Raw genomic sequence first — 14,516 nt, 5'->3', positions numbered from 1 at the left:
GGTGTGGATGACCGACGCACCGAGCATCCTGAGCGCTGCGGCATGAAAAGGTGCGCAAATTTTGAAATGTATGCAGTGGTGCCTGGGTAATGTCCAGTTGCCAGCGATTCCTTGATGGATGCATGCGGAGCGCTGGAATTCCCCGCAGCAACCAAGTGGATGTTATGGTGTGAACAGTAAACGCCCTGTCGAGTGCTCTCTGTACCTCAGACTGTAATGTCGTGATGAAAAGGAGCGGGGTTTCATCGTGTGTCCAAAATCTGGAATCAAACTTCAAAGCGGTTGCTCGAACGACACGAAAGGAATCTGATCGTGAGCGCCGTTTACCCGCGTGCTCGAGAACGGCAGCTCCGACGTAGAACCGAAAAATCCGACAAGATTCCTAGTGTACGGCGAGTGTTGTAATGTGTTGTATCGATGCTTCCGGGAGGTAGCTTCATCAGCTAGTCCCTGGTACCTGACCTGCAGCACGATCTGCAGAGACGAATCGGTCGGTGTGCTGTGCAGCTTCCATACAAGGGGCAGAATTCTCTTCCACCATGCGTGTGGCAGGAGAGATGCTTGAGTAGCACCCCACTCAAAGCGGTAAAACGAAAGCTGCTCAGCCTGGGTGTCTGCATCAGCCCGAGCGCTCCACATAGGTTGCAAGTAGGATCGAGTCTCCTGTGAGGCGTCTTCGATGCATTTGCCGCGGGGTGCTCGCATCAAAAACCCCAGCGCATCCATGAGCATCGAAAAGTTCTCCGCACGCTCTAATGGATCATGAAATTCTTCTGCGGTCGTGTAAGCTTGAGGAAGTACGTTTCGATACAACCACGGGAAAGTCGACGTGGCGGTTCCCGTGTAAACACGGCACGCTGTGTCTTCAACGACACCAAGCTCGGGCGAGAGCGGCGCATCAGTGCCGCTGATGGATGTGAGTTGCCACTCGAGCCGATCCGTGAACCTCTGAAGGCCTCTCGTGACCTGCTGTCGATACTTGCTTTCTGGCTTTTCTTGCAATAGCGCAAGATCAATAATAACAAATGCTCCATCGCCGTAGACCGGTCTGCGGTATCGTCGACGAGCCAGACGAGGCTGGTGGCCCCGTCCGATCAGGCCCAGTCGACGATATAGCGCTTCCTCTAACGGCAGTATGAAACGTCTCTTTGCATCGACAGCCATGAGTTGCTGCGGGTCCCGGGTGAGCGCAGTACACGCTGGACCACCAGGGGCAACGTGAGCCGCGGCAGAAGCGCTGGACCCTGTCCGAGATTGTGTGTGCACCTCTTGGGACAGCGCAACTGCCGGGGCTGAACCGGCTTGTCGAGCTCCGAGCAAGCACTGCACGAGCTCAAAAGGCGAGAGCTGACACTTTTGTGTAACAAACTGGATGCTTTCGAGCTCCGTAAAACAAGCCCGTATCGGTTCCGTCCAATGATCATATGAAGCGTTTTCTTCAGACACTGGAGACAAGACCAGAATTCCAACATAGACAGGGAGCTGTTGCTCGCGAAAGAGCCTTTCTAGCGCTTCCAAGCTCGCTTCTGCGTACCACAGCCGCCACGAGGGCTGCGGTCCGAGGCTCCGCTCAGGTAGCCAGGATCGCATCCTTGCGAAACCTTTGCTTAGTCCTTGTCGAGTGAGTTCGAAAATCGTTGCTTACCGCACCCTACAGAGATCCCCTTTTCCTGACTTGCATCGTTGCTGGGTTCAACGAAGCCGTTCCCTACCGGCGTCTAGCGGTGCGCTCGTGCGGCAATAGAACCCCCGGACCGTCCGTATCCTAGACTCGAGCGCGTCGCCGAGTACCAGCGTTAGCATACGCCAAACTGTTGCTACTCTCTAGCGCTCAACATGGTTTGCGGTGAAGTCTTTAGGTGAAACAGAGTACGCACTCGTTTCTGAGTAACCGTTCGATGCCAGGCGTGCTCTTGAAACTCTTGATGCTCTCCGTTTTGAAGAAGGTTGCGGTGTTCGCGGTGGCGAAAACGTACGGGTTTCCCCGTCTCTACCGACGTCTGATGGAAGTTAATCGGAAGTTATTCAGAAATGATGCAGTAAAGCAGGCATGGATACGGGATCGTGTTCAGTACGCGTTTCGTCTTCCGCGAATTCTGGCACAGCGCTTTTATCGACGACCAGAGCAACTGCAGAAAGTGGGACTTTTGATTTGCTTGAGTACTGGCGTGCCGGATAACAGGCTCCGCGTTTCGCCGGGAATCGCGGACGAACACGCGAAAACCGGCACAACGCCCGGTGCTAACGCTCACAGCTGACACTGGCGGACAAGCAGCAGAAAGCGCTAGCTTCGTGCGCGGGCGTATCAGCAGGTGATAGCGCAATGACCTGCAATGCGCCGAGTCCGTTGGGCTGCCTAACGAGCGGATTCTCCGAGGTCTCTCGACGACGAATCCTATCAAACACTATCCATCTCATCGAGCCGAGACTGGTAACCCGCGCAGGCTGATGCACCAGGTCATGTCATCGATGAGGAGCGGCCCGTCACTCGGGCGGAGACGCTACCCCACAACCTGAGCCCTGCGGAGCATCCTTCCCTCAGTATATACGCCGAATCTGGGAGCCGCATCTCGCAACTGACGGGATTGTTGTGAGAACTTTGAAAGCGTGTAACGTGTCCGAGTACCTCATGGTGGTCGAGGTGAGGCTTTTTACATCTCCAAATACCCAAGCGACTCTTTTGCTCCTTCACCTTTCCCGAAAATTCTCGTGGTGCTAATTGGCCCAAACTTGGTGCTTCCTTTTGACGTAAAGGCTCTCAACAATCCATACGCTTCGTTAAAGCTCGATTGGTAAGCATTACTCGGTAGTTTCGAGGATTCTGCGGCGCGAATGAGTGCCTCACCAACTAGAATCGACGAGTAGCCAGCGTCCCGCAAACGCCAAGCATCCATCACATCGTGGATACCGCTTTCCGCCACTGGAATCACATTCGGGGGATACCGGCCGATGAGCTCGAAACAACGGTTGAGGTCGACGTTGAAAGTGCGCAGGTCGCGTGCGTTAGTGCCGATGATCTCTGCACCGGCAGCCTTTGCGATCTCCAGCTCTTCTTCGTCATGAATCTCTACGAGTGCTTCAAGACCGTGCCGATGTGTTGCCTCAAGCAGTTTGCGCAGCCCTGCTTCCCCAATTGCAGCAACAATCAAAAGCACTGCTGCTGCACCTCGCTCTGCAGCTTCAGCGATTTGGATTTCATCAATGATAAAGTCCTTGCGGAGGACCGGACAAGGACCGGGATATCTTCCTCGAAATTTTTGTTGATGCTTCACCACGGTTTGCAGATCATCCAGTGTTCCATCGAAGGCAGCATCTGTTAGTACCGAGATTGCGGCTGCGCCTCCGTTGTAGTACAGGTCACTGAGCTGTCGCACGTCCGGGATTTCGGCAATTAAACCAGAGCTCGGTGACCGTCGCTTAATCTCCGCAATAACAGAGATGCTTCCTTTCGGTTTACGAATTGCGCTGCTAAACTGACGTGACTTTGGAATCTGACCAGCCGCGGCTGCATCGAGGCGACGCTGCAGCGGGTGCTCAGCACCTGCCTGGGCGACCTCAGCCTTCAGACTGGCAACTTCCTGCTGTTTTCGCCGTAGTATTTCTTTGAGAACATCTGGAACGCTACGATAGTCAATGTCAGCCGCCACCGTACCCCCCGCACTGCTCATTCGGAGCGTGCTCCCGGTTCGCACCGAAAGCTGCCGCCGCGAAAACGCCTGCAATTGCCACCTGCTAGGTTGCGTGCACACGAGAGGCCTCCCAGCACAAAATTCGCGTCCAGTTAAAGGTTGAACACAGAATGCTTCCAATTGGATAAACATTGACTACCGAAAAGAGTCGATGGCTTGCAAACGAACCTTTCGCTCAACGTTTCAGTGCAGTAGTGTTCCAGTGTCCGCGAAAGTCAGAAGCGCCCGTCGACGGCCGTTTCGCCGCCGCTGCGACGACACCGCCGAATGCATGCGGGTGTGGCATGCGTGCCCATCTGTCGATCGGTGACGCCTTGCGTCTTCTCATATCAGTAGCTTGATCGTCGAGGAGCAGCGGGGAGAACTTGTTTCTCTTCCTATTTCACTGGGGTAACAATTGCTGGGAGCTTGTACATACGTATCCAGATCCTGTTGCTGTTCCTTTGTGCCTCCGGGGTAACGGTTGCTTGAGACGTGTGTGTGCTTGTGCGTGGGTGCAGTTTCTCTTGCTTTCGTTTATAGACTCGCGGTGGCGTTAACTTGGAGCATCGTGGGTGAGCTCGCTTTTTCTTCTTTCTCTCAGGCTGTTTGTCTTGGTGCAGCAACTGCTCGAGCACCATAACTCTAGATACGTCTTGGGACAGCAAACGCAGTTGCTGGGCTTCTGGAAAAGCTCCGCACTGAGCGACGCGCAACGATCTTGCAAGGTGAGTACAAGGGACCAGGGCGTGCACGCAAGGCAAACTGAAGGCCCTAAGGCAGCTATTGAGCTTTTGCTGGGGACTCGCTGGAGGTCATGTTCGTGCCTGTGGTCGACGGGCGTTTTTCAGCTGGCGCGAAGCGAGAAGCAACCGATTGAGCGCGGCAGGTGAATCGCTGCCTAATTTCCGACTGCAGCGCTGCAAGTTCAGCGAGCAACCTGGAGAATCGTTAGGACGCTTTGAAATCCAGTGCTCTGCGTTTGTTGGTCGCTTTGCTGTGTCGAAGGTGTCCGTCTTGAGGAGGAGCTCGGACTCGGCTGGCATCGATTTCGGGCGTATCCGGCGAGGCACATCGGCCACGCTTATGGCTACGCACAGCGAGGCAACCCACAACGAGATATGTGCTGGGGTCCCGGCAGAACTCAAGACTCGTTTTCAGCAGGAATGGGTCGTCTATGCAGTACGGGTTCCACTGGCGGAGGTTGCAACGGCCCGTCGTATGTTATCCCCGCGGCATGTGTTGCGACTCGCCCGGAAGCGGAGCGTTGTGGCGCCGTCACCAAACCACACAGCTAGCGACCAGGTGCGCATCATTCTGCTCCGATACCTGGCGGGACAGCAACCTCGAGAACAGTTTTTACCACAAGAGTCCAATTTTTCGACTGACTTTCAGTCGCGAGATGTGGCCGCGCTCGTGCACATGCTCAACGAAGAGCGTTCCGGGACCCGGTCTTCAGAGGCAAACGGTGCAGTGACCCGAGAATGGAAGGAATCCATGTTTACAACTTACCCACTGAAGCTCGATTATGACGATTTCGGACATGATGATGTCCTTCGACAGCTTCTACCGGCCAGTATACCGGTTCCAAAAGCCTTTGAGGCAACTGGTCATGTGCTCCACCTGAACCTACGGGACGTACACCATCCATATAAGTATCTCATTGGCCAAGTACTCCGAGAGAAGATACCTGGCATCCGGGTTGTCGTGAACAAGGCAGCGAATGTCGGTGGCGTATTCCGCACGTTCGAAATGGAAGTCCTCGCAGCAGTACCTGGTTGCTCGCTAGAGACATGCGTGCGCGAGAATGGATGTGTGTTTCACGTCGATATGAGCAGAGTGTACTGGAATTCGCGTCTAGAGACTGAGCATCGGCGAGTCATCGATGCAATTCGAACGCTCCACGGATCAACGCAGACTGGACTTGATGCTGATCCTCGCGATGTCTCACGTATCGACGAAAGGAAACAAATGATATTCGCGGATGGAAGCGAGCCTCTGCGAGATTCGTCAAAGCTACCGCTGGTGACGCCACCCGTGGCCGCTGGACCGAATGCCGTGCCACATACGGCTGCTTCCATGAGGCTTTCCTCCGGCCAAAAGCCGGTGCTTGTGGCGGATGCTTTCGCGGGAATAGGACCTTTCGCCGTCCCCCTGGCAAAGCATGGATTCATTGTCTACGCCAACGATATCAATCCCGACGCTGTAGAATATCTGGACCGAAATATTCGCGAAAACCGGATTCCTCCAGGGCGCTGTACGACGTGCTGCATGGACGCCCGCGCCTTTTTGAAGAAGCTCCTTCATTCAGATCGTTTGCCGATTCAGCATATTATCATGAATCTGCCGGCTGAAGCAATCCATTTTCTAGATGCGCTGGTAGGTAGTATTGCACCAGCAAATCCGCTTCCGTATATCTACTGCTATTGCTTCGCGCACGGCGAGAACGCGTACGAATGGATCGTCGACCAGATGAATGAGGTTTTCGACGCAGCGTTGCAGCGCAATAGCGGGAAAGCCGCAGAGGAGGTCAATCCCACAAGGCATGCAGGCACCGACGCTGCTCCAATCGATCGGCATTCGAAGCGACCTCGGGTGGACTCGTTCCAGTTGGACCCAGACCGCGATCAACTGCGAGTTCGCTGCGTACGACACGTCGCGCCGGAGAAGTATATGTACTGTGTCGAGTTCCGGCTTCCAGAGAGCCTCGCTCGACCTAACGGCAGCGAAAGCGCATGAACGCTTTCCCCGGGGCACATCGGTAACCAGATGAACGACCCATTGACCACCGCTCAGCCGAGCAGAGGCGTTGTTCAATATACATCCAAGTACGTAGAATGGGACAGGCGTAGCCATTTCCTCTGTTTCTGAGTTAGAACAGTACACTGTAAAGGTTTTCATCGATCCTATCTGTTCATCGTGGCGTTCGCGGATCGCGAAGCATCCTTACGTTGCGTCGTTCCGACGCATCAATAGCGTCTGCACGCTGTTTCCATTAGATACCGCCTCCACTCGACGTTTTTCGGAAAGCTCACCTGTGCCTCTCTTTTCTTGACCTCTAGGGCGTGATCCTGCTTTCATCATTCTCTTCCCTGGGCGGTACTAGGAGCACTCGGAACGCTCTGGTGGCTGTCGCGGCTCGACAGCTGGAAAGCCCGCGTTCAACATCGAACCGCAGCGTGTGTTCTAGTCGCCGTTTTGAATAGCCGGAAGTCTAGGGTTATTTTCGCTCCTGAAAAAAAACCAAAAATTTTGATGAATAAAAGTGATGATAGGTTCCGCTGGCTTCACACTGCGCTGCCAATAGGTGTTGCACTTTGTGGACGACCGCTCGTGGATTCTGAACGTTTCTCGCAGAGTACGCTGTTCACTGCGCGCGACGAGTCTGTGTATACGTGCTACGGCGACTCGAGCGTTATACTTGACCGGTTATCTTGCCAGCGGCTCGCGTTTGATGGTGCGTTTGTGTTCGGGAGCAACGATAGCCCGAGTCAGCTCTACTTCGATGCAGCTTTCCGGAGTCAAAACTTGCGTGAGCAGGACGCATCGGTACCAACGTCCCAGCCTGTATGGTCTATCCAGGATGCCATTTCGGCCGCAATAGCCGGAGTTGCGGACGTTTGCATCTTTACGTATGGCGGCCATATGACGGGGAAGTCCACCACGCTGCGGCGCGTGATGCTTCTCGCTGCGCAGGATATCAGGAGAAAGCTTGCGACCAGCCCAGCGGCTGTCTGTTTACATGCAACAGAATATCGTTTTGATGAGAACGACGTAGAGTTAATTCGTACGCTCTACACAGCGGAGCAGGTAGACGCTGATCAACTGCCCAGTGTTCTGTGGCATGAATTTCACCGGGGCGAGCTGGCCAATGGTCAACCAGCACCGTCCACATCGCACTTTGTCTGGAGCATGGTTTTCGCCCACGGGTCACGAATCATTTTCGCTGATACTTGTGGTGCCTCACGTGTGACACCAAAGGGCCTTCGATGCCAAGTAGATTTGTCCATTTTTTCTCTTGAGCAGGCTGCGCTGCACACTGTCGAACACATGCAGGGTACGGCCTTCACGAGGTCGATCGCGTGCGGCGTGGGAGGCCATGCCATAGGCATCGCTTTGTGCTGTTTCGGCCAGACAGCTTTCCATTATTTTCACGAGAACGCTCAAACTTTTCAAATTGCGAGGAGTCTCATGCGCATTGTGAATCCGATTCGGTTGGCAGCGTCGCCCAGCACCACAGCGGCGACATCGTTGTCGGAGTTCTCCCAGGCACCCCAGCTGTTGAACGATTCAGCTCTGGGAGAACTGTGCTCGCTTCGGCGCGCCCATTCCCCCAATGTATTCGGCAGGGATGATTCAAGGCACAGCGTTATTTTTTACGACTAACTTTAACTGGAAAACGGGGTATTTTCGGTTTCTCTGTAAGCATCATGCTGCTTGCTCGATATGAGGAATACATGATGTGTGCGTATCTTTCAAAGCAAATTTCGCGAATCTGCATATCGCCCAGTACAGGCAGGGCAGCATCGTGTTTCTCCCGAGGCATCTTCACAACCTCGCTACGCGCATTGGGCTCGCAGCACTGGTGCGTATGTGTGCTTGACGCGTCTGTCTTCTCGGCAGCGAAAAGACTGCATCCAGTTTCAATTCGTTCGGCATCAACTGATAGCCGGTGCAACCAATGCGAGGATTTCATGGTAGCCAACAAGGAACTGGCCAGCAACGATAACATTTGTGTTCTTTTGGCTCGGTTTCAGCTTCTAGAACAGGATGCATGTACACTCAAAGCGGACGAATTCACTTGAGTGTGAATTTATCTATTGCCCAGGCCGATGCAACTTGTCCACAAAAAAGCTTGTGTTGAACTTGCTTCGTTATATTCCTGGGTTCAGAAGGATATTTGTTCCATGTGTCGCCGGTAAGTACACGACGTTTGGTGCCTTTGAAAGTGTTTCCGCGATTTCCCGTGCAGCTTCAATGCGTCTCAGCTGAATAAAACCGGCACCACTCTCTTGTAGCGCTTGACTAACAAGGGCCGCGGCCTCGGACTCGCCCTCGGCACGAGTGATGGCAGCTTGCCGCTCTTGTTCAGCGATGGCGACGATGTATCGACTGCGTTCAGCTTCCTGCTGTGCAACCTGTTTTTGCTCAATTGCCTGCGCAAACTCGCGTCCAAACGTCAGATGTGTCATAGATACGTCGTCGAGCTCAATGTCAAAGGATTTCGCTCGTGCCGTGAGTGTCTCGCGAATCTGACGACTAACTTTCTCCCGCTGCGTCAGCAACTGCTCGGCGTTGTACTGTGCAACGATCGCCTTGAGAACCTCGTTGCCAATGGAGGGCAGCACCCGCTCATCATAGTCCACACCTAGCCTCGAGTATATCCGTGGAAGCTGCTGTTTATCTGGCTTGCTGAGAACTCGGAGCGTTAGGTTCACCATCTGAAGATCTTTCGTACCTGTTACGGAAGTGATCGTGCGCGGACGTGTGCGCACGTCATAGATAATGGGTTTCTGAACCCAGGGAATGCGCAGATGTGTGCCTTCACCAACGACACGCTGTTCAACTCCGGTAAAGCGGTTGAAGATAACGGCGCGATGACCGCCTTCCACAGTATACAGCGACGTCTGCAGGAGGCTTCCCAGTACGCCCAGCGCAATGGAGTACTTGGCTGCCGTGTTCAGCGTCTTTGCCAGCTTGGCCGCTGCCTCTCTACCTGAAGCGCCCATACCCGATCCTGAGCGTCAGCGCCGCGTCTCCGAAGACTGCCGGGTACGCGAAACTTTCGAAAGTCTGCTAGGGGTACGAACGGCGTACGATTCCATCGCCATCAGCGCTTTCGAGACGGGCGCCGGCCGTCATACGTCCACAAATACCAAATCCATATCAAATAAATACTTATTGTTCCTAAATGTTCCATTTTCACAGTTCGAGTCGTTGCAGCGTGCCGATTCGCACGGGCGGCGCTCGGAACCTAGCTCGCCGTGCAGACAACGTATGATGCGCGGGACTTCTCTGCATCGACATATTCGGGGCTCTGCGAGCGATGCCGACTAGTTCATACCCATTATCTTTCATGAAGCGTCGGTGTCGTTGTGCTCCTTTCGAAGGATCCCAAGGTTTCAAGCACCCCATCAGACGTGAGCTTGGCGCCGACCTGGAGCGCCATGGCATGCGGATCTCCAACACCACTAGTCTATGATTACCGGGCGCGGATTGTTGCAATGGTCCGACTGGCCTTGACAGAGGCGTCTTCTTCTTCAGCAGGGGCCAAGGATGGACATCATTCAAATGGAGTATTCCTACGTAAAGCCTCTGGGTAGCACTGTGGTCATCGCTATATTCCATGCAGCATGAACATTATATCCAGAGGGAAAACCGGCGATGTAAAAAGTATCCTGCCCTGTTTCGCATCCGGAGCGATACATCGCTCTATGGAATCAAGCGCCCAGTGCGGATGTCGAGTCGATGCCCGAAAGGCCTTTCCATGCGACACCCGTGCCTGAACGCGGACGCAAACAGCTTTGCAGCCGTATAGACGCCTCTGGTTGGGCGAAAACGTATCCTACGAACGAAGCCATTGAGCGCCCATCGTAGAATAACCAAACGAAAAACGTATCAAATCAGAGATAGTGACGATAATAGGACACGACCCATGCGCGTGACCTGTGGTGTGCAGTATCCGAGAAGCAGATCGCTCGGATCTCACCGATGCATTATATCCTGGAGACAGGGAACTCTCCACGGAAGCACCAAACCTAAGCATTCAAATGATTCTGGGAACCTGAACTAAAGTAAAACATTACCCATGGCGATTGCAGGAGAATTGTTCGCGCTCTGCGAACGCTTCAAGCCCGTGGACGTTTCCAAGGCTGTGACGGCCAATTCGCACGCAGATGTCGCGCTTAACCGCCTTTTTCGTTACAATCCGTAGCGTCTAAGGGCTACGGTGCGTTGTTGCATCGCACTGAGGAATGCACAAGGTTTCTTAGGAGCCTGGTGTTTGAAGGCGTCGTGCAGCGGACTGTGCTTTCTACGAAGCCACACAGCGCATGACGGACGCGCAAAGTTTGTCGTTCCCGCGGAACGCCAGGTCTGAGCAGCGGACGGTTACGTACTGGTGTCGCTTTCCAGAGCAACAGCATCGCTACGGCATTAACGCTGTGCTGGCCTTACAGAAGCCCGAATCTCAGTCGGACGCCTACCTTCTCGTTTCAGCCGGTCGGGATGGGTCAGTGCGGCTGTGGTCCATCGACCATAGAGCGCAACAGGGGCGGATCGCTAAGCAGGCACATTTGCGCTCTCTGGAAGAGCATACCGACTGGGTGAACGACGTTGTGTCCCCAGGAGGCTATCCTACGCTGGTTTCGTGCTCCTCTGATGCGACCGTGAAAGTTTGGGACCTATCGGCCGGAGCGTGCCTTGCGACGCTCGTTGAACACCAGGACTATGTGCGAGCTCTCGCGAACGTCAGTAGCCGACAGTTCGTGAGCACCGCATACGACAATCGTATCATTCTGTGGGATCTAGATCGTATGGTGGCCTTTTCTGAAATGAGAGGCGATGAAAATGAGTCGATCTATTGCATTGCTTCAGCGCTTCATCGGGATGGTGCACTGAACGGCTCGGCAGACTGTTTTGTTGTCGCCGCAGGGCACTCAGATCGATCTATTCGGCTGTACGACTTGCGAACGAGTCGAGATGTCATGAGGCTGCATGGACATGCTGATATCGTTCGTCGCATTCGACTATCTTCGAACGGACTTTTGTGTCTTAGTGGCGGCAGCGACGGGGCGGTTCGGCTCTGGGATATTCGGCAACAGCGTTGCCTCAGTGTCTTCCACCACGTTCATGAAGACTCTGTGTGGTCGCTTGATGTACCACCGTCTTTTTCGTGGTTCGTGTCCGGTTCACGTGACGGGACTGTCTGCCGCACCGATCTCCGGAATTCGAAAGAGACACGAAGGCTGTTCGAGCCCGACGGGCACTCGGCGCGCAGAGAGCAGGTATGTGACTGGTCTAAGGCTGTTTTAGATGTTTGCATTGCACCGACAGCCAACTATTCCTCCAATTTATGGATCGGATTTGGTGAATCTCAACTCCGATGCGTTTCCATGAAACATCCAGATCCGACTCATGAATGCGTCATTGAAGGGCTCCCATCCGTAGTCGACTATCGAGTCTTGAACAATCGACGTCACGTTTTGGTCCGAGATAGCGAACATGGCATTCACTTGTGGGATGTATGTCGAGCGCTGAACATTCGAAGTTTCGGTCGCGATCGAAGCCTTGATGATGTCATCGCAGAGATCGATGAGCTCGTTTACGTGCCGTCCTGGTTCAACGTGGACACTCGTATGGGTAGCCTCGGTATCCGTTTGCGCAAAAGCACTGTGAGCGACGCAGATGTCTACGCAGTGGATATTGGTCTGGAGGCCGAATCCGAAGACCAAAAAGTCAATATTGGCGAGCACACGCTCCGAGGGCTCTTTCACTGGTGGCGAAAGCAGTGGTTAAAGCGCAACCCTCATGTAGCGGAAACCTTGAATACAGGTTCGGGCCAATCCAGTGATACAGGATCAACGACGGCGGAGAAGAAAGCTGCGGTACTTACACCATTTGTTTTCCCCGGCGACATTCCGGTGGTGGTCAACGAGCAGGGCCACATCGAACCTCTGATTCATAAGCTTGCGCATCGCTTTGATGGATCCGAAATTGAAGAGCGGCTCATGCCTTCATGGGTCATCGACATTGTCGGACGAAATCGCACGCTTGCCAAAGAGCAAGTCAAGATATCGTTCGGTCTGGAACCCGCCATTGGGAGCACATTACAGAGCCTTCGCCAGAGCAAACTGACTGCACCTCGAATATTGCGAATCCGCAAAGCCATGGCGTACGTTTCCGCGAAGCTCTCCGAACAGACAACGTCTGCGAATCAACGGGCCTCGCCTGGTGGTCACCGAGGGGCCCTGGGCGCCAGCCGGGCCGCCACAGATGCCCTCTCGTCCGAGCCGATAGTCCCGCCCCCGCAGGAGATCGAAATACTCTGCCGAGGCCACGTTTTGGATCCCAATATGAACCTGGGCACCGTGCGCTGGCTCATCTGGAAAAGTCCGAAAGACCTCGAACTTACGTATCGCAGACGTGGTGAGCAGACAAGCAATCCAGCACCAGAATCGCATCCGGTGCCTTAACGCAATCAGCTCATTCCAAGCCGCATGGAACTTCAATTTCATGTATCCGGCAACTTGTACTGGGACACGATACGCTTCGCGTACTCGGGAACATGAGCATCGAGCTTCTCCGGGTATCGGCGCCGCACGTAAAGATAATTTCTGGTAAAATGGCTGTCGATGGAGAAGCGAGCATACTCCAGACCCTTTGGGCCAATCTTACCGATGATGATGGCCAAAAACTCAGCGATCCATCGAGGCAGGGTAAGCGCTCGATCGTAGGCAGTGATCGACTGCTGGACAGCAGCGCGTCGATCGCCGCATGCGTCGACGGGGCCCTCCTCCAGACCGCAGACCTGTCGGGCGAGCTCTAGCATCTCCAGTCCGGTTTCGTTCCGTGCAACAAGCCATTGCCATCCGAAAGGTGCCCCCATGTAACCCACCACGAGATCCGCTAAACCATTCACATAGTCAAAACAAGATAGACATGATGGAGCGAAAACTTCCTTCAACTCTTGTGTGTTCAGCGCAAAAAAAGGTACGATTTCGTCCCACTTTCTTCCAGGGCCTCCAATCACGGAATCATCGTGTTTAAAATGGACCCGAAAGTCCTGCATGAACTCATAGTAGACGACAGTCTCCGGTGACGATGAGGTCGTATCGAGAAACTTTTGAAGCCCGGCTCGCGTCACATTATCCACGCATGGAGTCCCTAAAACGTAAAGTTTTTCGAGTCCGATTCGATCTTGAACGGATCGGAGCGCTTCCACCTGACAGCCTACGCCAATGAAAAGCAGACGTTTGATACCGCTTCGTTCTACTGCGTCCAGCACGGACAGGTTTGGTGACAGCGTCGGCTTGTTCACCCTAGCCGCTAAGATTTCAGCTCGATTGCGTGCAATTACCGGCACGGGCTTGAAACGATCGTCCTTGCTGCTCTGGACGCACACCACACCCTCAACGAGACCGCTTTCTAGCATTGCAATAGCAAGCGATGAAACAATGCCTGTCCACTGGGCGCCAGCAATAGGCTTCTTCTTGCGTGCAACCAGCATGCTCTGGAATACACCAAAATAGAGCTCATCTTCGGAATCCAGAGCGCGACTGCGTCCATGCACCTTTTGCTCGAGCTCTGCAATGTGCTGGTTCAGGAACGCGCAGCTGTCGCGCACATAGGTGATGTAGCGGGTATCACACAAGCCGCAGTGAGAGCACAAACTCTTGGCCGGGTAGACTTTTGTGTCGTATGCGCCGCCAAGGCCTCCCCAGTTAGACAGCCGTCGATGGGGGGCTTCCGCTGGTCCAACAGCGCCCGTCTCCTGGTTCGCGTTCAAAACGAACCTCACGTTCCGCAGAGAGTTCCCCTGCCGGTAAGCCGTCCCGCGACCAGCTCCTTTCCGTGGCTGTGCTTCAGATATCGCACAGTTTGGAGCAGCCGAACAGCTCTGCGTGGGTCCCCAAGCCCCAAGTTTGGGACCTAGGAACGCTAGGCGACCTCGGAAGCTTCTCCGTGCAGCCCGCTCGGTGCGCTCGCCACGGTTGTCTGTTTCCAAGCTGATTGATCCTCCAACGCTAGCTGGGAGCATAAGTTTGTGCTGTTGAAAAGTTGCAAAGGTTTTTCACGTCCAGACCGGTTGCCTCTAGCTGATGAGGCAAAAGTGTCACGAGGCTCGAA

At 54.2% G+C, this 14,516-nt stretch overlaps 7 protein-coding genes across 7 annotated transcripts; 3 read left to right on the top strand and 4 right to left on the bottom strand.

The window, feature by feature from the left end:
• Positions 1–273: 273 nt before the first annotated feature.
• CYME_CMJ082C (hypothetical protein) lies at positions 274–1,590 on the bottom strand (the record flags this gene model as incomplete). Its single annotated transcript, XM_005534769.1, has 1 exon — positions 274–1,590. One exon carries the CDS (start codon positions 1,588–1,590, stop codon positions 274–276), a length of 1,317 nt encoding a protein of 438 aa, XP_005534826.1.
• Positions 1,591–2,651: 1,061 nt separating this feature from the next.
• On the bottom strand, positions 2,652–3,821 carry CYME_CMJ081C (indole-3-glycerol phosphate synthase; the record flags this gene model as incomplete). Its single annotated transcript, XM_005534768.1, has 1 exon — positions 2,652–3,821. The coding sequence occupies one exon, from the start codon at positions 3,819–3,821 to the stop codon at positions 2,652–2,654; it is 1,170 nt and encodes a 389-aa protein (XP_005534825.1).
• Positions 3,822–4,754: 933 nt separating this feature from the next.
• Positions 4,755–6,407, top strand: CYME_CMJ080C (similar to tRNA modification enzyme Trm5; the record flags this gene model as incomplete). Its single annotated transcript, XM_005534767.1, has 1 exon — positions 4,755–6,407. The coding sequence occupies one exon, from the start codon at positions 4,755–4,757 to the stop codon at positions 6,405–6,407; it is 1,653 nt and encodes a 550-aa protein (XP_005534824.1).
• Positions 6,408–6,923: 516 nt separating this feature from the next.
• Positions 6,924–8,054, top strand: CYME_CMJ079C (hypothetical protein; the record flags this gene model as incomplete). Its single annotated transcript, XM_005534766.1, has 1 exon — positions 6,924–8,054. The coding sequence occupies one exon, from the start codon at positions 6,924–6,926 to the stop codon at positions 8,052–8,054; it is 1,131 nt and encodes a 376-aa protein (XP_005534823.1).
• A 488-nt stretch (positions 8,055–8,542) lies between these two features.
• CYME_CMJ078C (probable prohibitin) lies at positions 8,543–9,397 on the bottom strand (the record flags this gene model as incomplete). Its single annotated transcript, XM_005534765.1, has 1 exon — positions 8,543–9,397. The coding sequence occupies one exon, from the start codon at positions 9,395–9,397 to the stop codon at positions 8,543–8,545; it is 855 nt and encodes a 284-aa protein (XP_005534822.1).
• A 1,323-nt stretch (positions 9,398–10,720) lies between these two features.
• On the top strand, positions 10,721–12,862 carry CYME_CMJ077C (hypothetical protein, conserved; the record flags this gene model as incomplete). Its single annotated transcript, XM_005534764.1, has 1 exon — positions 10,721–12,862. The coding sequence occupies one exon, from the start codon at positions 10,721–10,723 to the stop codon at positions 12,860–12,862; it is 2,142 nt and encodes a 713-aa protein (XP_005534821.1).
• A 38-nt stretch (positions 12,863–12,900) lies between these two features.
• Positions 12,901–14,427, bottom strand: CYME_CMJ076C (similar to coenzyme F420-reducing hydrogenase, beta subunit; the record flags this gene model as incomplete). The annotated part of the gene is made up of 1 exon (XM_005534763.1): positions 12,901–14,427. The coding sequence occupies one exon, from the start codon at positions 14,425–14,427 to the stop codon at positions 12,901–12,903; it is 1,527 nt and encodes a 508-aa protein (XP_005534820.1).
• Positions 14,428–14,516: the final 89 nt, after the last annotated feature.

This window comes from Cyanidioschyzon merolae, chromosome 10 (genome assembly GCF_000091205.1).
Source record: "Cyanidioschyzon merolae strain 10D DNA, chromosome 10, complete genome".
In the NCBI taxonomy this organism is placed as follows: Eukaryota; Rhodophyta; class Bangiophyceae; order Cyanidiales; family Cyanidiaceae; genus Cyanidioschyzon; species Cyanidioschyzon merolae.
The sequence above is the reverse complement of the archived record's forward strand: the minus strand, read 5'-3'. Positions and strand labels throughout refer to the sequence as shown.